Source organism: Numenius arquata, chromosome 12 (genome assembly GCF_964106895.1).
Source record: "Numenius arquata chromosome 12, bNumArq3.hap1.1, whole genome shotgun sequence".
Taxonomy (NCBI): domain Eukaryota; kingdom Metazoa; phylum Chordata; class Aves; order Charadriiformes; family Scolopacidae; genus Numenius; species Numenius arquata.
In genome coordinates this window covers 5072113-5094500 of record NC_133587.1, presented here as the reverse complement: position 1 = coordinate 5094500, position 22388 = coordinate 5072113, and the positions used below count along the sequence as shown (strand labels likewise).

The 22388-nt window shown below is 54.0% G+C and overlaps 3 protein-coding genes across 4 annotated transcripts; 2 read left to right on the top strand and 1 right to left on the bottom strand.

Annotated features, from left to right (window-relative positions):
- Window positions 1–344: 344 nt before the first annotated feature.
- PDRG1 (p53 and DNA damage regulated 1) lies at window positions 345–2528 on the top strand. Its single transcript, XM_074157765.1, has 5 exons — window positions 345–511; window positions 626–701; window positions 855–929; window positions 1322–1402; window positions 1714–2528. Exons 1-5 carry the CDS (start codon window positions 428–430, stop codon window positions 1794–1796), a joined length of 399 nt encoding a protein of 132 aa, XP_074013866.1. The 5' UTR covers window positions 345–427; the 3' UTR covers window positions 1797–2528.
- Window positions 2529–3716: 1188 nt separating this feature from the next.
- On the bottom strand, window positions 3717–12448 carry TTLL9 (tubulin tyrosine ligase like 9). Its single transcript, XM_074157570.1, is given in 11 exon segments — window positions 3717–3779; window positions 4420–4507; window positions 5004–5117; window positions 6806–6912; window positions 6914–7003; window positions 7853–7917; window positions 8789–8876; window positions 11326–11419; window positions 11421–11500; window positions 11903–11980; window positions 12278–12448. Coding segments are annotated over 11 exon segments (1038 nt in total).
- A 723-nt stretch (window positions 12449–13171) lies between these two features.
- On the top strand, window positions 13172–20540 carry DUSP15 (dual specificity phosphatase 15). 2 transcript variants are annotated; one of them, XM_074157764.1, is made up of 8 exons: window positions 13172–13540; window positions 15228–15261; window positions 16678–16906; window positions 17435–17517; window positions 17971–18020; window positions 18707–18781; window positions 19241–19412; window positions 19579–20540. In XM_074157764.1, exons 3-8 carry the CDS (start codon window positions 16699–16701, stop codon window positions 19789–19791), a joined length of 801 nt encoding a protein of 266 aa, XP_074013865.1. In that variant the 5' UTR covers window positions 13172–13540; window positions 15228–15261; window positions 16678–16698; the 3' UTR covers window positions 19792–20540. The 2 variants fall into 2 exon arrangements, with proteins under 2 accessions (XP_074013865.1, XP_074013864.1); XM_074157763.1 differs by lacking the exon at window positions 16678–16906 and having other exon boundaries at window positions 13277–13540.
- The last annotated feature ends 1848 nt before the right edge of the window (window positions 20541–22388 follow it).

The following is a 22388-nucleotide window of genomic DNA, read 5'->3' as shown; positions in this document are numbered from 1 at the left end:
GAGGGAGAGGGGACGGGTTGTGACAAGGCATCAATAATTCAGGCGAGTGGGGACCTCCGCGGCGAGGCGGGGGCTCCCAGTCCAGAGTCCCTCCGGGCTGCGGGGAGCGGGGCTGGGGGCCGGGAACCCCCGCCTCCGGGGCTCAGCGACGTTCGGCCGCTCCGTCCTTCTGCCGGGCGGCGAGTCCCGCGGGGCCGGGGCCGGGGCCGGGGCCGGGGCCGGGGCCGGGGCCGGGGCCGGGGCCGGGGCCGACCCCATCCCGGGGGTGCGGAGCCGGTGCCGGGGTCGGTGGGTAGCGCCCGGCGGGACCGCCAGGGGGCGCGCTGCCACCGGGCCCCTCCCGCCGCGGAACTCGCCCGCGCGGCGGCGGCTGCCGACCGGCGGGGAGCGGCGGCGGACCGGGACCGGGACCGGGACCGGCAGCGCCATGGCGAGGGACCCGGCCTTCGTGCTGCGCTACCTGGCCGAGGTGGAGGAGCTGGCCGAGGACGTGTTGGCGGCGCGGCAGCAGGTACGGTCCGGCTTTCCCCTCCTCCCCCGCCCCCGGTAGCCCCGGCGGGGCTCCCCTCCCGCTTCCGCCGCCGTCGGAAGCACCGAGCCACGGCTGCCTCTCTCCCGTTTGTAGATTGTGGACCTGGACGTGAAGCGGAACCGGAACCGGGAGGCCCTGCGGGCGCTGCAGAAGGACCCTGAGCCCGACGGTGAGGCTGGGGCCCGGCCCTGGCCGGCTGTGCCCGCCGTGAGCCCCACAGCCCGGGGAACGGCTGCCTGACCGGGGAGGAAAGCTCCTCTGACAAAGCCCTTCCTTTTCCCCCTTCCCTTTCCCTTTCTTTCCCTCCTCTCCCCCCGGCCAGGCAAGGCCATGGTCTGCTTCGGGAACATGTTCATCGAGCTCCCAAAAGGCCAGACCAAGGAGATGCTGCAGAAGGGTAAGGCCGGCAGCCCCAGGGGCTTCGTGTGCAGATAGTCTTAACTCTAATAAGATTTTAGAAAAATCTTATTACATCTTTATTTAGAAAAAAAACAGGGTTCTGCCCAGCACTGGGCTTCAAAGTGCCCAAAACCTCCCACTGGCAGGCACAGGCAGATTCTGGCCATCACTGGGCTGTCCCGGGCAGTTCCCTGGGAAGCACATTTGGGCATGAAGCAACCTGGGGCTCAGCCCGTGGGCAGCAAGAGGGACGGGTAGGACCCCAACACAGCCGGGGAGGAGCCCTCTCCAGCCCTCCAGGCCTGGCCTTCCATGCTGAGTGTCCCACGGGAGGTTCAGCCTTCACCCTAGAGCCTGACGTCCTCCTGACTCCTGTCCCGCTTGTCTCAGACCAGGAACATCTGGATGAGGAGATAAACAACCTCCGGAAAGAGCTGCGCGTGAAGGTCAACCGTCTCTTCGAAGCTCAAGGTAAACTCTCCTGTTCTGGAACCTTCTCGGTATCTGGGAGCAAACGTCGGGTGTCAGGAGGAGGATCCAGAAACTCCTGAGCTCTGTGTGTGTTCCTACAGCCACTTTCCCGCTGGCTTTGCAATTCCTGCCCTGCTCCCAGCAGTATTGTACGGCTCCTGGTGCAGAGCTGTCACCCACCAGCATGTTAAATGGGCTCCCACATAGCTTCCAGTGCTGTCCCTGCCCTCCCTGCAGCCCCTCTCGAGTTCCACGTGGACCGCTTCACTTATTTTGTAGTGAAATCTTGATTTTTCTGTGTGTTCTCTCAGGTAAAGCCGAGCTGAAGGGATTTAACCTGAACCCCATGACTGCTGAGGAAATGAAACTAATCAATCGCATCCTGGAGGGCTGAGGTGGCCGTGCCATCATCACATCGTTGGGCTGTCACCCGTGGAGCTCACGCTGCAATAGCCGCGGCTTTCGGGGTTTGCAGGAAGACATTGGCGTGCCCAGAGGCCGCCTCGGGTGAGATCTCTGGTGGGTGCTGGGAAGCGTTTGGCTCCTCAGCTACACCACCACAGTTTCCTTGGATGCCGAACCCTCTCCTGCTCCTTGCTGCAGCCCGAGTGGCGGAGCCACGGGCTGGGACACAGCAATGGGCAAATGCCCGTGGCCGGGGGTAGAAATGGGATTATTAAAATCAGAGCAGTGGGGCATTCCTAATTCTGTGTGTCTGTTCCTTGTTGTTTTTTTTTTTTTTTTATGCGAGCGCTTCTGAGTTTGGCTTCAGAGTTGGTTCTTTGTCGTGTTGGGAACAGGAGTAGGAGGAATTGGGAATCCACAGCCTGCCCAAAGCACAGAAGAGGAGTTGTGCGTGCCTGTGGTATTAAAACAAAGCCAAACTATACATCTGAAGCACGTCAGGAATCTCTTTAAGATTTGTAGGGGGGGATAAGGGGCAGGCAGCATCCTGTTAGTCTCGCTGGGAAAACATGTTCTGCTGTTAACCACAGAAAGGAGGCTTTCAAAACTAGATGAAGGAATAAAATGTATGTATATTTTAAAAAAAGCAGCCTGAGGAGGGCTGAGCAGCAACAGTCACTGAGCCTGTCTTGTAGTAAAAGGAAAATTGATTGGTTTCTTCAAAGGTTTTAACATTTATTGTCTTCTACACTACCCTCCTTAGTCTGCATTTGCTACCCCACAACAATTTGTTAAAGATCATAAGAAATTTTTTTAAAACAGTTAATCATAATTGCTAATGGACTAGTGTGTGATTGATTTTTTTTCTGTGTACAGGGAAGTGCCCTTTCTTTTTTGAACTTCTGTAAAGATACTTCTTTGATAGAATTTAAAAACTTTAAACATGGCAGTTGTCCTTCTTTTGCCAGCTCTCGAGGTAGCTCACCCGTTCTGTCAAACCTCGCACACGTAACGCAGAGGCCCGATCCCTCGAGCTCTTCCCTTCTGCACAGCCATGCAGAACTTTAAACACAGCACCACCGTTTTCCTGGCTCCTTGACCACCTTCCAGCAGTCCCTCCTCCAGGCAGCCTGTCCGGTTCCACACATTCTTCAAATTATACAGCGTTCCAAAAATACCTTGTTTCAGACTCCTTAAAAATGAGGTGTGATTTCTTTAAATCTAAGCAGCCAACTACCATTGATTGATCTGAGTTTTAAAATTCTGTAGCTAATGCCACGTACCCTAAACGTACAACTGCAAGAAGCGAGGCTGTCCACTTCAGGCTTAAGTTTCAGATGCACAGATTAAAAATAACATCGACTTATTACCTGACCTATCTTGCCTGTAGCTTTTTCAGAAAATTGCATCTCCTCTGGAGGCGAGTGGCAGTGCACGGCGCCAAGTCCTGGTGTTAGAGCCGCACTCTTACACAACCCGTGTAGTACAGCCAGCCAGCGTCTCCCTAACATGTGATGGCGAGGTTATTTTTACAGTATCATGGCAACAGGTTTTCTGCTCTGACATGTTTCCATAGTAGTAGCAGTAGGAGGACCAGGTGCCTGCCTTCCCTAAGAGCTTTGTTTTGCTGTACAGAATGTGTTTAGCCCCTTTATTTTCTTACACGGTATAAAACTAAGCTCTGGGAGCACAGGTGGACAGCTGAGAAGCCAGCGTGTCTTGTGTCAGCCACTACGAAATATTTCATTCAAGCTTCCAAGCTGGGGAACCTTCAGAAGCAGAAGGCCAGCATTTTGTGCTAAGCCAGCAGTGGCCAGAGAGAAGTGAGACCTGCTGCTGTCCCGATACGAGGAAGAGAGAGTGAACTTCATCCATGGTGATCTCTCCCATCCCAAGCTCGGAATCAGCATTACACTTCCTGCTGTGCAGGAAGATTCCTGAAAAGCTGCTTCAGTTGTTTCTTCCCGTCATCCTAGCAGCCTGCAATGAAAATGTTAACAGGGGAGTCACACATCCCCTTACTCTTCCTTCCTGCAGAGGTGAGGTGATGTCCTACTTTCAGGTGAAGCTGTACTTGTGTTTTGTTAGTTAGAAACTACAGCCAGAGGTGATCGTAGGCACACTGAGCTGCGTACGGCAAAATAAAGTTACAATACATGTCAGCCTCTCGGAGGTATGACTTCAGAATCTGAGTACTACTTCCCAACAGTAAAGTACACAATTAGACTCAGGAAAGTGCCCAGTAAACAGTCACCACAGTGACTGTAGAGCAGTTTTTGCAGCAGAGCTGGCATATGAAGCAGCCTGCTGTGACTTGACGCTTGAAAAGCAGGACTATGAACAAAACTGTTCCCGCTACATTTACGTGCTTGTTTTCAATAGTGCTTCTGCAGCCTGGCCGCTTACATCCACTTTTGGGAAGCATTTGCTCCTTTTGGTCTCTTAACCCTGTAAGAGCTCACACACCCGTTCTTCTTCTTTTGGTTTTGAGTGCAAGGTGTGTGCTCTCCTCTTGCTGGTGTGCAGATGGCTTAAGCACTCAAGCAGGGCGCCCTACCAGCACTGGATGAGTACGCACCTAAATCTGTGTTTGTCGTGATGTCCTCATTCACCAGAGAACCCAGGTCTTCCCTTCTGCTGACAGGCCAATCGTTCCCTATCAAGTCAAAGCCTCCAACATGCTTCTCCTTCCCCCTGAGCCTACAACATCCAATACACATACTGAAGTACCTGAGCAATGACAATTATCTGTCTGCGCACAGGAATAAACTCCCAGACAATCAGAGACAAAGCTGGACAGCTGAAAGCAGTGGACATCTTTCTACTATTAATATCTCGGGTTAGCACAGTTGTAAAATCAATCACAAAATGCTGCAAGACAAGCTGCTTGGAACAGAGAGCTCCAGAAGCAGTAAGCGTAGGAGGCACAATGCAGAAAGGCCTCTGAAAGAAGGCTCTTGTGCAAGTCCCAGCTCTGACACAGACTCCGTTCCCTCTGCAGCCCCATGCTGCTTTGTTTTCCCACTCTGAAGGGGCAGCGTGCTTGCTTACTTTGCTCTGTTTCTGGAAAATCATAATTTAATCACTATAAAGGTTAGAGTATTATCACCAGTTGCCAAGAAAGACATGGAACTAGACCATCCATTCCAAACATTTCAATAAAACCCCTTAAAAGGTAATAAACATCTTTGCCCGCCTGCTCTCCCTGTCCACAATATGAAGTGTGTCTTTGAGAAGATGACACTTGAGTTTACAGTCTTCCTGGCTACTGGCAGTGAGGGAGGGTGAAGCATTCACCTCCAGAAGCCAGCAGAGGAGATGCGACAATAGTAAATTAGGGAGAAATAGGCAATTTTGCCAATGGTTCATCTAAGAGAAACGCCTGTCTACAAAATCGTTACCCTTCTAGCAGGCAGGAGTAAGTGTGAAGCAATAGGAAATCCAACCCCAAATCACTTTCCCATGTGCCGAGCCAAAGAACATTCTGAGCTTATTGCAAAGTTTCTATTCCTGTTCTCGATGGTACTAAAGAAAAAAAAAAATCCCTCTAGCTTCCAGAAAGACATACAAGTGAAAACCAATGTCTAGCTGAAGCCGTAACTGCTGAGGAGAATTCACAGAATGAGCATTAACCCTTTTTTAGCAGCAGAAGGTGGATGTCTCCTGGGAACGGTTTCCTAGCACAACACGGTGTTCAAATAGCTCTTCTACGAGAGCCCAGCAGTGCTATCTGAGCACTGTGATGACATCGAGGACTTTCATTCCGATTCATTTGTTTCCTGACCAACTGAAGTTACTCCAGCTCTTTGCATGCAGGCTGCCTAAGCAGTCATTTGGTTTGAGGCTATGAACTGAGTAGATTGTGCAAATTAGAGCTATTCAGGAGCACAGCTGAGCTGTATTTATTTGCTCATTTGAAATAAAGCTGTCCCCAGTGGCACCACATGAAATATTGGACTGATGCTGACAGGACGCAGGGCTGTAACAGTTATACCAGCTACCACGTCTTGTTAGACAGAAGAGTTAAAAGAAAAGTAAATTAGAAAAGGCGTTTGGTAGGAGAGCACCATTGACATAAATCATATCTAAGGGAAATTTCCTTACCTATGGTACTGCTGGTGCTTTACATGATTAAGGCTGAAAGACTAATAATCCTATTTGCTTGTCATTTCCGAAGTACTATTTGCTGTTTCTGTTTTTCTCAACTCCCGTAATTACAAGTCAGTTGCACTCTCGGGTTCCTGCTGTTGCAATACTTAGGCTGCATATGTAGCAGATAAAATTCCGAGAACTTCAGCTGAACTTTAATGATACATAGTTTTCACTTAGCCAGTGAGGAAGCTTGTATTTAAGAAAAAAAAAATAATCTAGAATCATATTATGTTTTAAAGGGGGTTTTTTTGTTGTTGTTTTGTTTTAAATACCCTCAAGTCCCATGGAATCCTTTTCTCTACAATTGGCAGGAGGGACCTTTTTCGGTTGGGGTTTGCCTTGTAGCCTGTGTACCACAGACACGGGTCATGTTTAGTGCTGGCAGCCAAAGGGCGCCAGCTGGAGGTTTATCAGGGCTGATGGGGCACTGCTGTAAGACACACAAGCGGGAGAAGAGATGATGGTAACCCTCCCTCTCTGGCAACTGCTGTGATACTTGTAATATGCTGATACTTGGAGGGGAACATATTCCAGAAATAGCCAAATTGGCAGGGTTTCACAACACAGTTCAAGAGATCCTACAGACGAAGTTACAGGGTGCCGCACCCAGCTAATAAACTCTGATACCCCGAGCAAATCCAGCTGGATTTCTTCTGGACCCCAGCTCCCTTCATGTAAAACAGTTCAAACCTCTCTACACTTGACCTGCAGTTCCAGACTGGCTCGCTCAGAGCCAGCTTGCAAGCACCTACCTATAAGATGCAGATACATCACAAGACACCCCTGTCCCAGGGCAAGTAGCTGGCCTGATGCTACAACCCCTTGTACGTTTATTAACACCCTTATGGCTTTAGATCCTGATGGATCAGGATGTCATAGCTGTAGAGCTCAAAGCAGTGTTTGTCACTGCTAATCACCTTCTGAATGCTCTGGAGGCTATGGATGGAAGTGTTTGTCCATACCCACAAAGAGAACTTCCACTGACCCTGCCCCACACTTGGCGGTTGAGGGCTGTCCAAGCTGCCCAATCACCCACTTGCAGCCCTGAGACATCCAAACACAATTATATGAAGTGGTTCCCAACAGATGACCACACATTTAATCCACGTGATTTTTTTCAATCCTCACCGTGTAGTCTCCACAACCCAGCAAGAATTCTTAGTAAAAACCCAGAGACCAGAAGGTAGGGGCCACCAGCCCCACAATGCAGTTAAACTCTTCAAGCATGACAACTGTCCAGCTATAGGGGAAAAAAGGTCCCTAGGTCTCCACCAGAAATTCCCTAACAGCAACCAGCATCTTATCTTCTATCAGGGTATTGCAAAGACTCTCCTTTCCATACAGACAAGAGAGATTTATAGAGGGAGCAGCCCATAAAATGGGAAGTTCAACACTATCCTCCATCACTCTCAAGCATTGACTCTCATCTCAGATTCATGAGGGATCTGACATCCCATTTAATTTTTTTTCCTCCCTCTTTCTCTCTTTCCCTCAGCTGCCACCTCTTGAGAGAGGAAGCATAACAGTGACAGTTGTGTGCAGCAACATCAACCCTGTTGTACCGCTGAGGTCTTAGAAGCGAAGGGCTAAGCTGTAAGATATCCACATCTCAGCAAAGCACTAACCAGAAAGTTATTAGGTTTAAAGTCAAAAAGATCAGCCTCATAGATGCGCAGACAGCTGCAAAGCAATGGTTAAAGCAGAACGCTCACCCAGCCTCTCACCTAGAGCTGCTATCAATGAAATCACATTTATGGGTGTCAGGAGACAAGGAAGCACAGTTAAGTGGCTGCAGCACATGTCCATGGCGTGGCAGCTGGCAGGATGAGGTCAGCTTGCTCCCATCTGCCAGAACAGCCCCAATGGCAGGTGGCAGGGGAATCGTCTGCAGACAGTGATCTTCCCGGGATCATAGTCACATACAGTCTTTTGCAGTGCCACATTTGTGAGATGAACATCTGGAATAAAGTAGAGATAAGGATCAAAGACAAACAGACACTGAATAAGCAAATATGGAATTCTCACTCTAAACTAACCAGTCCTCTTCTGCCCCAGTGCCAATTAATTATCTTCCCCATCTGTAATCACAGGCTCCAGCCACCTGAGCTTAAATCCAACACTGCATGATGATATCTTACTAAAAATTGCAGGCAAAATATGAAAATCAGAAGTACTCAAGAGTGGTATCTGGAAAATGAAAGAGTGACTGGCCTGAGCTAGTACTGTATGAAGCTTTTCGTGTCAGCACGTCTCCAAACTTCAGCGCGCCTTCACCCAAGACAGCTTGTACCCTGACTCTGGAAAGGCTTTTGATCATTTAGAGAAAGCATGAACTCTGCTGAACTTTCACAGAGAGAAGTGATGGATTTTCCTGTCTACTAAGCCATCAAATTGAGGTGGGATACCTTTTAGGAAGATGTGTTAATCAAATGAAAGCGATCAAACTCAATAGAGTAGCAAGTGTGACACATAGGAAATCAAATAGTTCTCTCCCATGAATCACCCTGTCCTTACATTCTGTGAAGCTAAGGAAGAAGAAAGGCTGCCAACATTCAACCACTAACAATAAAACCAGGACTGACATTTCAGCTTCGGTCCTAGCTGATTTGTCAAACTGACATTTCCAGTGATCTGGTGACACCAGTTTTCCAATGAAAAAAGACAGGAGAGAGACAGGGTGGCGGTGGCAGTGACAGGACAGCCGAATCCTGTAGGTGTTTGCAGGAGTCCAAAGTGACAAGGTTCATCTGATGCATCCAATACCGAGCAGTAGAATTCTACATGCCTTTTCTTACTCTTCTTCATGGCACACACAGACAGGTAGGATACAGTGATCATCTCTGCTGTTCAGAGTAAATCGTGTCTTAGAAAAGCGAGAAAATTCACCTCTGGATAACCAGGCCTTCAGTGGGATGTACTGGGAGAAGAGGAAAGGAGCAACTGGGCATTAAGGCAAGGAAATCCACTTCTGGCATAATAATGGTGGTTTGCACTTACAGATGTCACTAGAACACAAACTCTCAACCTATGAAGTGCAGAGAAATGTATAATATAACCCATTTGCTGATATTGCTGCCTAGTGTTAGGTCTACCTAAGATGGGAAGTTTATACATTAACATGCACACAAAGTATACGAGGTCAGATTCCAGATAAAATATCTCACCATTTGGGAAAAGCCACAGTAAGAAACTTTGTTGTTTCCCTGGGGAACGGCGAAGGAGTATTGCACGAGACAGACACAGGAGAACAGAACAAGTTATTGGCAGAAGGAGAGAATGAAATAAGAGCAAAAAAGCAAATTGCCTGTTGGATATTCCCCAGGGAGAAGACGGAGAATCATTCTCACCGTCTTCAATCAATAGTATCCTTCAGTTTTCAGAACAGGAAAATTCCGTCTATGTGTTGGCAGGTCACAAGGTGAAGGAAGAGCAGAGTTACCAGCTTTAACGTTAGGATTTCCTCTTCTTTTCCAGAATTTCAGTGTAGAAGCCTTGCATAACCCGATTCATCATCTGTTTGTATGCAAGCACATTTATTTAAGGTTATGGGGGCAGGGGGATCCAACAACAGCTCTCTAGTGGGAAAAGCTCAGATTTGTAAGTGTTAGGAGGATTCCTGAAGGAAAGGGCAGAACAGGCAGCCAGCCTATGAGGAACTTCCACAGTACTGAATAAACAAACTCTGTCACATGCTTGCGAAAATATAAGTAACGCAACATATGTTGTTGGGAGTGTTTTTAAGTCACATTTTAAATTTGTGTATGTTATAGGAGAACTTAATTAAACAGGAAAGTCATGAAAGATGTCAGAGATCTATGGCAAGCAAGAGCAGAACAATGCTGAAGACAGCCTGGGCCGCACAATATATTACAAGTGGGTGACGAGTGGCTCAGATAAGCCACTCGAGAAGCAAGGCTCCACAGGGCACCTTCCCAAGGAGGTCCAGACTCCCGCAGACCCAGGATGTGGCACTGGGCACGTCCTGACCTACTACTGCATCTGAGTGTGGGAGCAGGCAACCTGAGATGCCACAACGTGGGGCTGCTCAAGAGCACAGACCAACAGAAGTAGTAACACGGAGTTTATTTTTACTTGTCTGTGAGTTTTGAGGTCAGCCACAAACTATCTCATGTAAGTTGTTGGTATAATCTCAGTAATCACAGGCTTTTCATACATCCTTGTTTACTCTCTTCTTGTTTTTACCATGTTAATTGAGGTTGTGGGCATAAAAATCAGCTTAATATAAGGCTTTTTTGTTGCCAATTAACACATTCCCATTTGTAGAGTTAGATAATCACTAGCTGCTATCCTCCTGGCTGTAATTCACAAGTTAGTTTGCATAATTACCTCCCATTCACTTCGCACAAGCGTGCCCTTTACCGATGGGCCTGACTCGCAGGGTAAGGCAAATCCTCCTGTCCCAGCCTCCTCGCCAGACCTGCTGCGCAAAGCAAAGCGACTGCTCGCTCCCAGGTCTCGCAGATGGGTGTATTTTTAATTATGCACCACAGCACGATACTCATGATGTTAAATGGCTTGAATCATCTGGCAGAAGCAAGGCGTGCCTCAGCACCATGTATTGTTGTTATTTCTAAAGGAAACACATTTTTCCCTCGGTCCCCAGGACACTGGCTGAAGTGGAAGTTGCTGTGTTCAGCACAGCTCCAGACAGCCATAGGTTTGGGGGGGGCAAATGTGATTCAGAGCATGAGGCTACCCTTCAGGTCTCTAACTGCAGAGCAGAGAAAAGCTAATGCCAACCAAATCCACCCCAGCTTGCATTCCAGGCTGCTCATGGAGTCTCCCGTAATCTCTTCACATTCTAAGGATGGAAGTCCACTCCATAAGTGGCTGGATTTACACTGGCTGACATCTAATGTAGCAGGATTTCCCTAAATTAAACAGATGTTTTCATAGCTCCATCTTTAGGGGCTGCCCTAGAATGCTACTTAACCAGAAGCCAAATTAGACAATTGCCCTGCACACACACACCTTCTTGCACACCTGCAGCCAAACTGAGAGATTTCAGAGCATGAACTTGGCCATAACCCCACAGCGAGAACTCCTGGGAGCACAATCCGTTCCTCCATACAAGAATTCTGCACTTTATACCTTCACCACAGAGTTAACTTCAGCTCTACAAATAAACTGAGCCGTCTTTCTACTGCTCAAATAAACTGTTACACCAGAAGAAGTGTTTCAGTAGTGCGTGTTGACCAGGCCACTGGCCAGGAGCACTGCTGCTTCTAGCCACCTTGCTCTGCCCAGTTCCTCCTGTGGATTTCCTGCATATTTTCCTCTTCCTCCACAGAACGAAGGCACCCATTCATCTCTGCCTCACTTTCCTTGGGAGAGCACATACTTACTGGTTTCTGAATCCAAATGATGCCAGGATTCTTGCGAAATTCTTCCACAACTAAATGATACTCTGAAGGCATTCTGAAGGTCTATGGAATAAAGGCACTTAAGCTTTCCTGCTTCTCCTTCAAACTGCTTCCGAAACCTCTTCGGATTCTTCACTAAGCAGTTCTTCTGACTCAGCTGCGTAGAAAGAGAAATTAAGGTTCAGCACAACAAATTCTCCCACGGTCTGACTCACTTTAATTGCCCTTGAGAAGTTTCTGGGGATCAACTGCACCACATACTCTGAGGAGAAAAAAAATAAATAAATACAGATTATCATTGAGCACTGCTTTTTTCTTTGTGGAGGAGAAGGCTCGCTTTTGACTTTATCTCTGAACGAATGTGGGGAGCTAGAACAGAGCAGGTCTTACAATCCATGTTCTACCATTTCTGCTGTAGTCTCCCTGTGCAGTCAGCACACTCCTCGCCAGGACAGGCAGCGCTGAGCCGACTTTTAGCCCCCAGCAGCCACATCCCCCGGCTCCCGAACCACCGTAGGAAACAGCCCAGTGCTACAAACCACCCCCAGCCTCCGCTCACGCCATGGCTGCTGAGTGTGAAGGCCCAGAGCGGGGACACGTCCCGCTCAGCCACCCGTGCCGTGATGGGAGCATCACCCTGGAGAGGACGGGGCAGGAAGTTTTACCTGTCACAGCTAAACCTGCCCACGGACTCAGACGAGACTCTGCAGCCCTCTCACAATGCACCATCCTCGGGTGGTTTTAAGGCAAAAGCTCCTCTTGCTGGGCAGGAGAAACACAGCACGAGGCCCCGGGGACAGGAGGCCCCACCGGCACTGTGCTCACCTTCACCCGCACATGGAGGGTCCGGGGTTTAACACGCTGCCCCGGGGATGTGCAAGAGCGGGGAGGACCCCGCCGTGAGCCCGCCGGACGTCCCGTTCCGGGCCGTTACCTCCTGTTCGTCTTGGGCTGCGGCCGCCTCCGGGGCCTGGGCCTGGGCCTGGTCTCCGGGGCCTGCGCCCTCCAGGCCGCGCCCGTCCCCATGGCAACCGCGCCGCCGCGCAGCAGGGGGCGCCCGCGGGACCGGAACCCCGACACCGCCCCCTCCGCCCCCCGGCCTCATCCAACCCCCGGTGTGTGTCCCCTCTCCCCGGGCCTTACTACCCCCCGGGCCTCAAACCGCTCATCTCACACTCCCTCTTTCCCCCGGGCCAGCGTCTCCACCGTGTCCCGGTCCCCTCAGCGCCCCCCCGTCCCACCCTGTGGGCTCCCACCCCCCCCGCACCCCATGCCCCCCCGTCCCCTCTCATCCCGCCCTGCGTCCTCAGGTCCCCTACTGTGTGTCCCCCCCTCCATGTCGCCAAATCCCCCACCCCGTCTCCCCCTACCCTGCACTCCCAGGCTCCCCCACCCCATGTGGGGTCGCAGCGTGGCACCCCGCAGGGTGCAGGGGTGAGGGGTGGGGGATGTCCCCAGACCTCTGACTCTGTCTCTGCCGCCGTCCTGCTGCCAGGCAGGGACAGGGACCAGCACTTCCCCGGTCCCAGTAAGCCCAGTAACGGCTGCTGGGGCCGGTGGCAGAGGGGGACAGCAGAACGGGTCTAGAACCTTCCAAAATGTGCTGCCCCCGGGTGCGCGGGGCCGGGGTCTCTCACACACCCTGCGGTGGGTGCAGGCAGGGGTGGGCATGGGACAGGCAGGGGTGGGCATGGCGCGGTCAGGGGTGGGCACGGGACGGGCAGGGATGGGCATGGGACAGGCAGGGATGGGCATGGCGCCACAGACCTTCCTTGATGGAGCGAGACAAAGGTTTTGTTCTTCTCCCAACACTGCAGCCTTGTGCGGCGGCGGCGACAGGCAGCAGCCAGCGCGGCCCCCGCGCTCCCTCGCCGCGGCGCAGAGGGGGGAGTTTCTCCTCCTTTGTCTGCTCCCGGCGACAGCAGCCGCCGGGGAAGGGCCTCGGCGGGAGCCGCGGAGGACGGCGACCGAGGTCCCCCCGGCCCCGGTACGAGCCGCCCTGACGACGATCCCGCCCCGCCACGGGCAGCGATCCCGGGGGAGCCAAGCTCTTCATGACGGAAACCCGACCGGGAAGCGTCCGGAGCGGGGACGGCGGCTGCGCCTGGGGACGGGGAGGACGGCAGCGTTGGGGACAAGGACACCTTGTCCCCCCCCGCCTCGCCCGCTGCCGGCCATGGGAAACGGCATGAGCCAGGTAACGGGGAGCGCTGGGGGCGGCTGCTCTGCGGGGACGGCCATGCCGGGGCGGCTTGTCCCGGTACTGGAGGTAGGGGACGCTTGCCTGGCACCTTCTGCCGTGCCAAGCGGCGTTTCACCCGTCGGCACCGGATCCGGCCCCGGGCTCGGAGGTCAGGCAGCTTGTTTACCCGCCGGAGGAGCGAAATTGGAGGAGAAGCAGGCAGGGACGCCGCGCCAGCCCGCAGCCGTGGTTTGGGGGGTGTGGAGGGCAAGGGTGACAGAGATCTCCTCCCAGGGAGGGGGGGAACCTTTAAAAACCAAGCGCCTTTAAAACCAAGGCACCAGCTCCCGAGCACACACCGGGAGTCCTGTGCGACCCCAAGCCCGGCGGGGCCGGGCTGCGCTCAGCATCACTGCGTGGAGGAGGCGGGTGCTATTTTATGGTCTTTTGAGCTTCTCCCTATCACAGGTAAATAGAGACACCTTCTTCCTGCAGGTATCTCCAGCTCCTAAGCTTTAAACACCCCTCCCCAGCCCCCTAACTGCTCATTATCTGGGGAAGCGCCCGGTGCCGCAGACGGGGCTTTACTGCCCTGTTTTCTCCAGCGAGGAGTGGCTCAGAAGGGTGCTGGGGACGGAAGGTGCTGCTATTCGTGGCTCAGTGTTCTGCCCTTGGGAGCTGCCCTTGCTAACTGGTGCTCTTCTACCACCTCCTTTTGGTGCCGCAGCTGCAAGTTAAAGGCGGCCTGTCAACAGAAAATTAATCTAAAATCTTAGGAATCATAAAAAAAAAAAACCCAAAACCTCTTTAAGCTGTTTGACCAAGAGAAACGCTTCCAAACGTAGGCAGTGAGATCAGCGTGAGCCTAGCGGTGCTGGTAGAAATCACCTCTGCCTGCCCAGATCCCAGGCACCAGACATCACAAGCACAGAGAAGCTGGAGGGGAACCGACCGGATACGGGGGTGAACAGCCTGGATAGCCTTGCTGGCCAAGCTGGGAGACAGGGAAAATAAAAAATAGCTCTGAGTAAGAAGGGATGCAAGGTATCTTGCTTCCGTACCTGCAGTGCAATTAACAGAGGCATTGTCAAGTAATTACCTTTTCATCGTGAAAAGTGGAATTTCACAAGGAAAATAAAATGAAGACATGGTGTCCAGATTGATCTGTTAGAAAGGGGCTCTCTTAGGCGTAGAGCGAGGGGAAGCAGAGCTGAGTGGGGAACCACCGCATCCCCCCAGGCTTCTCTGTGCCTGTTGCTTCCCCGTCCCTCGGGCAGCAGGACTTCTGCAGGCTACGGGTATAGTTCAAGGCTGTATGGAGGCGTATACAGCTTGCTGAGCTCAGATAAAAAAGCCCCAACAAAGAATCTATTGATGATAAGAAAGAGGAGCAATAAAAAAGCCGTGGCCGACGCTGACTCCCAGCGCTCGTGAGGGTGCAGTGCCAGGCAGTCGCACAGATTGGGGTGCCAGGGCTGCATTCAGCCCCCTGTGCTGGATGCCAGAGCAGTGGTAGCCCCAGGAGCACCCACAGTCAGCTGCACCGGCACCGATCCTGTCCCGGGGCTGGTGACAGTCACGTTAACAGCAGAAATTTGGCCTTTCCGGACAAGGTCTCTGCTTCCCGTGAGGGGTCCTGGCATGGTGGGTACCACAGCACAAGGTCACTGCTCACACTGCCACTTTTCCTTGTGTCCCACAGATCCTCCCCGGCCTCTACCTTGGGAACTTCATCGGTAAGCAGAGCCCCACCACCACAGAGATGTTCTCCGGCTGGGGAGCTGGGCTTGCTTGAGTTCGTGTCTCCCTGCCTGCCAACACTGCCCATCGCCCTGCCAGCGCCCACCACACGCTCTGCTCTGCTGCTCGGTTTGTGTTGGCAGCAGCAAGTGGAGGCACTGGGACAAACGCAAGGCAGAAAACCTCTGCCTTCCCTTTGGTTTCCTTATTTAACGGCTGCCCTGAGCTCTCAGGACACATGGATGGAAGGGCTGAGGGGGGGCTGTCGCCCCACCAGGAAGGGTCCCAGCAGTGCCCAGTGAGATGTATCCTTCACATGACTCCACTGCCTGGGGGTGGGAAGCCCTCACAGCTGTCCCGCTTTCTCTGCACGAGGCAGCGAGCTGGGCAGGCTGGGAGGGGATGGGGGCACACAGGGCAGCACAGGGAAAGCTGGGCTTTGCTTTCAAACTCCCCCGAGTTCTGTGGGAGTTCACGCACCACAGTGAGCTGTGCCTTCTGCTCGAGCTGGCATGGATCCTGTGCCGGGAGCAGAGGAGCTGGTGGTGCCACACCAGCATGAGGCAGCAGGACCAGAGCTGCTCAGGGTGATGCACCCCAGTTTTGCAGCTGTAGGAGAGGCAGGAGGGGGCTGCCCACCCTCAGGGCAGAGTTTCTCCCAGAGGCATTCACCTCTTTTCACATCAGTTCACTATTTTAAGGAGCTTTTGTTGTCAGAGGACAATTAATGACCAATCACTGGCCATGGCAAAACATCATTAAGTAGTGTTCCTGCCTCCCTAATGGCACTTGTGGTAGTTGATTCCTGCTGTAAGTGTTGAGGTTTATAACCACTGGTGTGAATTGCTAAGAAAATGCCATTGGAGCCTGAGCAGCAGCCCTGGCTGGGGCAGCCCTGTGCTCCCTGTGCCCCATGGAGCACCTTGGGGTGGGCTGGGGGGCTGCAGCTTGCTGGGAGCAGAGGGGCAAGGGCACCCGGCTCCCAGGTTGACCGATGTGGGGTCTTGGCCTGATGCCACCTGAGCATCAACCTACACCAAGCAATCCAGAGTGACGACAGATTTCAGGCCTCCTCCATTAAGCTCTGACTGCTCACAGAGACATTTTCTCCAACTGAAAGATTTTCCAGTCCCTGTGAGCTTTGACACTGGTGTCGCTAATTGCCATCATTCTGCCTGCCCGAGGCAGGTGGGAAGGTGCGAGTCCTCACAAGGGTCCACACCTCCCTCCCCGCATACACGGCATGGCTCACCCGCAGAGCGTCTCTCTCGAGACTCACTCCTATTAAAATTCACATCATGCTGTTAGCACATTGCGGTCTAGATTCCTGAGCCAAGGTTTTACACCACGTGAAAGTTTAGAAACCCAAAGCGACAAGATGGGAAAAAAATGTTATTCCTCCTCTCCGGCAGCTTGTGCGGCATCCACTGGTCATGGCACGAAAGGGAGATGGATACGAAGCTGCTTGGCCAGCAAGAGACGCACACTGCCCTCCCAGTGGACCAGTGACCAGGATCACAACCAGGGATGCTGAAGCATTAGCGAGAAGCAGGTCATCGCCCCAGAGAGCTGAGAACACCCAATTTCTGTGCATGCAACTGCAGAGAGGATACATGCAAAGTGCTGCCAATCGCCTTTCAGGTGTTTTCCGCAGCCCCCTCGGGTGCTAAAGGGGAGCTCAGACAGACCGAGCCGAACTCAGGGTGATATGAACGGCTGCAGCTCTGCTTCCGTAGTTCACAAGATAGAGCAGATCCCTCAGGCTGCAGCAAGTCCCCTTGCCCCATGCGTGTTTGCACCGGGGAGGTGCAGGCAGAGCGCACATCTCTTTCCCAAGCTGGGGACAAGTACAGGCAGGCGGGAAGCTGCCTGCCTGCAAAGGAGGGTGTTTTTCCATGCAGATGTGAATTCTCACCCCAGCACAAGCAGTGAGCTCAAGTGCCTTCGGAGGGAGGAGGTCTCTGGTATCATGGGGTTCGCATTCCAGATTTCCAGGGTGTGTTTGCGTATTTGCCCGTGTCTGCGCTGCTGCATGCGGGGGGTGTGAGGCAGGCGATCCTCTGGAGCAAGGCTTTGCGTGCTGTCTGTCTGCAGGAGCAGAGTGGATGCATTTCTAGGAAGAGAAGGGTAAGAAATAAATACATGCTAATATCTAGTTTTATCCTTTAGACGCCAAAGACCTAGAGCAGCTAAGCCGGAACAAGATCACCCACATCGTTTCGATCCATGAATCTCCCCAGCCCTTGCTGCAGGTAGAGTCCTGTGCCTGACACCGCTGTGCAGATGTTGGCAGCTACTTCCATGCTGCGGCATCTTCCTTCCCCTTCTGAGCACCCCACGGCACGTACACCTCTCCCCTCTCCCCGCCAGCAGTCCCAATGGAGCTGGGCAGCTGCCCCAGCTGTGGGAAACTGGCTGTCTTGTGACTATAACCTGGCCTTGAACGGGGAACTATTTCCAGCTCTCCAGCATCGTCTTGTTTCCCACCCCCTCCCACCAGCTGCCGGTCCCCTGCTGCCCTCCCCAGGCTCCTGCCGAGGGACAGAGTGCCCCCATCCCAGCGCAGGGCGATGCTGTGTTGGGGGAGTGAATCCCTACAGGCAGCGCTGGGGTGAGGAGCAAAGGCGCTGCCAGGCCAGCTGTGAGCACCCGCGACACCCTGACCACACTGCCTGAGTTTTTCCTCTTCCTTTTGTGTCTTCCAGGACATAACCTACCTCCGCATCCCCCTGCCTGACACCCCCGAGGCCAATATGTGAGTATCCCGGGGATGCCGGGGCTGGCTCAGGGCACATGGGAGGGCTGGGCTCTGCAGGGCAATCAGGGGTGAGGCCTCATGGCACCTTGAGTCTTCGAGGTGCCACCTCCAGCTCCTCAAGTGCAAAACCCCACAGGCTGGAGGTGTGATGCCCCTGTGCTGGGGACCACCTTTGGACCCCAACAGCATCCCAGCGCAGTAACCACTGGGGAGCGGGTCCTGTCCCTGGGGCGAGGTGAGGGGCAGCCCCTCTGCAGCACCGATGGAGAGGGGCAGTGCAGATTCTCCTGGGAGGTGCCTGGAGGGGGGAGAGCAGGTAAAGGGTGTGGAGCCGGCCAAGGGTGCTGCCCTGGCTGGAGGCATGACCAACCAAGCTTTTGCCACCCCAGCACAAGTCACAGGAGTCCCAGGGCAGCTGAGCAGCCTCCCACAACCCCAGCACAGCTGCAGGGAGGAACCCGCTCCCATCCCCAGCACAGCATGAGGCAGCCTGTGCACCTTCCCTTGGGAAACAGTGGCACTGAACTGCTCAGGTCTCAGCAGCTGCTTGTGGTGCTTGTAAAGCAACAGGCAGTTTCTGTTAGTGCTTCATCCTCAAAGCTTCAGGGCTGCACTGCATGCAGCTGAAAAATCCTGTTCCACCCCTGAAGTCCTTATTCTCTCTGGTTTGTTTTTCCTGCTAGCAAGAGGCACTTCAAGGAATGCATCAGTTTTATCCACCAGTGTCGCCTGCACGGAGGGAACTGCCTCGTCCACTGGTAACACTTCTTTCCCTGTGCCCGATGCCATGTCCCCCCAGCATAGCAGAGAAGAAAGGATCCAGCCCCCAGCTTTGGTTGCAGGCCCCTGATCAAAGCCAGCCTGTGCCAGAGGGCTCCGTGCCCACGGATCCACCCTCGGCTGTGGCTTTTGCCTCAAACCAAGTGGGATCCAGGCAGCCCTGGAGATGGAGCAGCTTCTTTGCTGCAGCTGAGGGAGTGGGAAGAGCGGGGTTTGGGGCAGGCAGCCAGGCAGTGACCGCTGCTCTCGATTCCCCAGGCAGGAGTGGGTATTTATAGGCAGTGATGGAGAGGACCTTGGAAGGGCTCAGGCCTCACGGAGAGTAAGTTCTCAGAGAATAGGAACTGAAATAGCTGAAGCACAAGGGTGGAGGAACGGGCGAGCGCGAGGTCAGGGTGTGCTGCTGACAACAGCGTTTCTGCCCTTTCCCTTGCCAGCCTCGCCGGCATCTCCCGCAGTACCACTGTGGTCGTCGCCTACGTCATGGTCGTCACGGAACTGAGCTACCAGGAGGTGCTGGATGCCGTCCGAACCATCCGGCCCGTTGCCAACCCCAACCCCGGCTTCAGGCAGCAGCTGGCTGAGTTCAATGGCGGTGCAGCCCGCAAGGTGGGACCAGCCTCTGCCACCCATGCTCTGCCCCACAGCTGAGCCTGCCCATGGGTCTCAGAGCAAGGTCCCCAGGGGACCAGGTTGCTTCCCCGCTCCCCTTGCTGGCAGGCTTGGACCTGCCCTTGGAAACAGCAGCTTATTTTGCTTCTCCCTCCTTCCCCAGGTCCGCAGGCACCTGAAGCAGAGATATGGGGCATCCCCTTTCAATGACGAGGAAGAAATAAAGGCCCTGCTGCCAGCAGGGAGAGGAGGACCATCCAGGACAGAGGGAGCTCTGCAAGGACTGGTCCCAAGAGCCAGAGACATCAGGACCACGACTCCCTTCCTGCTGCGGGTGAAGAGGACGTTCTCCTGCATCCCAACTTGTCTGAAGTGACCCCAGCCAAGGGAGAGCAGCGAGAATCACCCAACAGCCTGGGAGAGACGAAGGAGCCGCAGCACAGTGGGCTGAGGCAGCACTGCACAGGGGAGCTGCACCAAGCCCAGCTCCTTCTTCTCTTCTGGGGTGCGAGCGTGCCATCCTCCGTCCTGGCTCTCAGCTGTCGGGGAGGGATTTGTGTGCACTGCCGGGTTCTGCAGCGCTTGGTGGGCTCAGCCTCTTCGTGTCCAGCATATTGGGGATGCCTGGTGACAGGGCAGCTGACAGCCCCTAGATCATCGCGGGCTTTTGCTTGGGACAGAGTGACGGAGGGGGTCTCTCCTGCCATAGGGCCAGCACCTAGATGATGCCAGCAGCAGCTTTAGCACTTGGGTACCCACTGCACGGGCCTTGGGGTGCACAGGGTGCAGAAGAGACAGCACTCTCCTCGGAGCAGTTTTCCCACCAGCAGCACAAGCTCCCAGAGCCAAGGCAGCTGTGGAGCAGGGGTGCAGCAGCAGGTAATGCCGCTACACCGGCTCCCAAGCAAGGATCCAGCTCCAGCCTGGCCAAACACAAGCCCTGAGCAAGCACTGTAGCTTTAGGAGTCCGTTGCACCCCATCCCCATCCATCCCAGGGCACAATCTTTACAAGGTGGGAACTAAGCATTTAACCTGGCTAGACCTCACTAAAGCAGAGCCTTAAGCCATTTTTGCTTAAAGACTTTCTATGTCCCCCCAGTAATAAACACCTCTTCTCCACAGTCTGCCTGGGGCACAGCCTGACTCCCCTGCGATGGCCAGATGGGAAGGGGGACACTGAGGAGGAAGGTCCTGGCATGGGACAGATCTGGAGGCTGCTTCTGGCAGCTCTCTACAGCCAAGGGAGGAGTGGGGAAGGAGCACAGTGGGCTGGGGACACTGGCATGTCTGGACAGGGGACCACCCTACCACCTTACGGGAAGGTTACAAGAGAAGCCAGAAACCTTGGTGCCACAGCAGGGCTCTCTACGGGGACAAGGTCTGCCCCAGGAGAGGTCAGGCACTCACATGGAGCCTGTTTCACCACAGCCTCTTCACTCACCTGAGATAGAGCCTGCCAAGAGCACTGGGTCCAAGAGCCAGCTGGCTCTGTTTGCTGGGAGTACTGGGAGCCTGGCACCAGCTGGGTGTCACAAGTCCCAGCTCCACCCCAAACCTGTCCTATTTATACCTTTCCTTGGGGCAGAGTCCCAGGTGAGGAAGATATTGGGGATATCCAGCTGGGTCATCAGCATCTCCCCTCCTGGGAGTCAGAGTGTGTTTCTGCATCCCCTTCATCCCTGCCACCCCTCTTCCACAGGAGAGAGTGTCCCCCAGGAGCCAGACAGGGACAGGCACCTACAGGGAGGTTTCCAGCTCCGCATTGGACAGGGTGCCAGGCGTGGGGTCCCAGAGTGAAGGAGCTTCCTGGAGAGTGGGGACTGCCTCTGCCCTGGCAGCTTCCAGGAGATATCAGCATGGGTCAAGCCATGCCTATCAGTAATTAATAATCGCTCATTTACCCCTGCATGGTGGCTGTGGATGAAGATGAGCAGCTGGCTGGGCATCCTGAGGGCCCTTTGCCCCCGCAGCACCCAGCAGGGTGATGGCCCCGCACCCCAGGACCATGCACCTGGGATGGACATGTGCCTCGTGCATGGCTGTACCCTGCCTTCAGCCCCACGCTGGGACATGCTGTGCGGAGGCATTTACACCCAGGGTTTCCCTGCTCACGCTGTAAACCCACAGTGAGGCTGAACACTGAGCAATGGCACCTCCAGCCCGGCTCTGTCGCACGGCAAAATGTATTTATTTTGGCAGATCTGGTTTGCACAACTGGAAAAACCCCGGTGAGGTCAGGGTTAGCTGTGAGTTAATGTTTCACTCCTTTTGAAGCTCAGTTGGGCATGAAAAGTTTAAGGGTTAAGGAGCTTCACCTTCCCTGTGCAGGAAGCAGCACAGGGGGGAAACCGGCTCCTGAGCATCTTCGCTGATGCCGGGGTAATTAGATCCCGCGGGTCCTGTGCGTCACCGCGCGGCTGTCACACGAGATGAAATTCCCGGCTGATAAAGGCTTATCCTGTCGGGCTGGGGCTGGCTAAGGAGCCAGCGGCTACAATTATCTCCCAGCCTTGGATGTAATCTGTGCAAGCCGTTGAGAGAGGCTGTGCAATTGCCCCAGTTGCCCCTTGCCATCGCCCTGCTTCCCAGAGCAGAAGAGGGAGATGTGGATCCTCTGTTGGTCAGTCCTGGGCCCTTTTCTTGGAATACGGGCCCTGGTTTGCCTGGATGAGGGGTGTGGGGTGGGGGGGGGGCAGAGCACTGCCCCGCCAGAGGTGAAGCGAGCTGGAAATCCCCTCCTCGCTGGCGTGGTGCGGAGAGCAGAGCGGCTTCCTGCACCTCCTCAAGTGCAGAGGTTGCCAGCCCAGCCACGGCAGCACCAGTGAGGGTGGCCCAACGCTGGCTGGGCTGGGGGCTCCTACCTGCTGCCCCTCTCCCCCTTTCCCAAACCGGGACTCCCCCAGCTCCTGGTGCTCAGAGTCACAGCGCTGGCATTGCCACCTCCTTCTACCAGGCAGGGAGAGCCGTGCTGC

What these genes read in the sequence shown, in the direction of transcription:
- PDRG1 (XM_074157765.1), top strand. Translation starts at nt 428, where the DNA reads ATGGCGAGGGACCCGGCCTTCGTGCTGCGCTACCTGGCCGAGGTGGAG. An exon ending in GAAGGACCCTGAGCCCGACG is followed by an intron (nt 702 to 854) that starts GTGAGGCTGGGG and finishes CCCCCCGGCCAG; the next exon opens with GCAAGGCCATGGTCTGCTTC. An exon ending in CAAGGAGATGCTGCAGAAGG is followed by an intron (nt 930 to 1,321) that starts GTAAGGCCGGCA and finishes CGCTTGTCTCAG; the next exon opens with ACCAGGAACATCTGGATGAG.
- DUSP15 (XM_074157764.1), top strand. Translation starts at nt 16,699, where the DNA reads ATGGCACGAAAGGGAGATGGATACGAAGCTGCTTGGCCAGCAAGAGAC. An exon ending in TGCTGCCAATCGCCTTTCAG is followed by an intron (nt 16,907 to 17,434) that starts GTGTTTTCCGCA and finishes TTTATCCTTTAG; the next exon opens with ACGCCAAAGACCTAGAGCAG. An exon ending in GACACCCCCGAGGCCAATAT is followed by an intron (nt 18,021 to 18,706) that starts GTGAGTATCCCG and finishes TTTTCCTGCTAG; the next exon opens with CAAGAGGCACTTCAAGGAAT.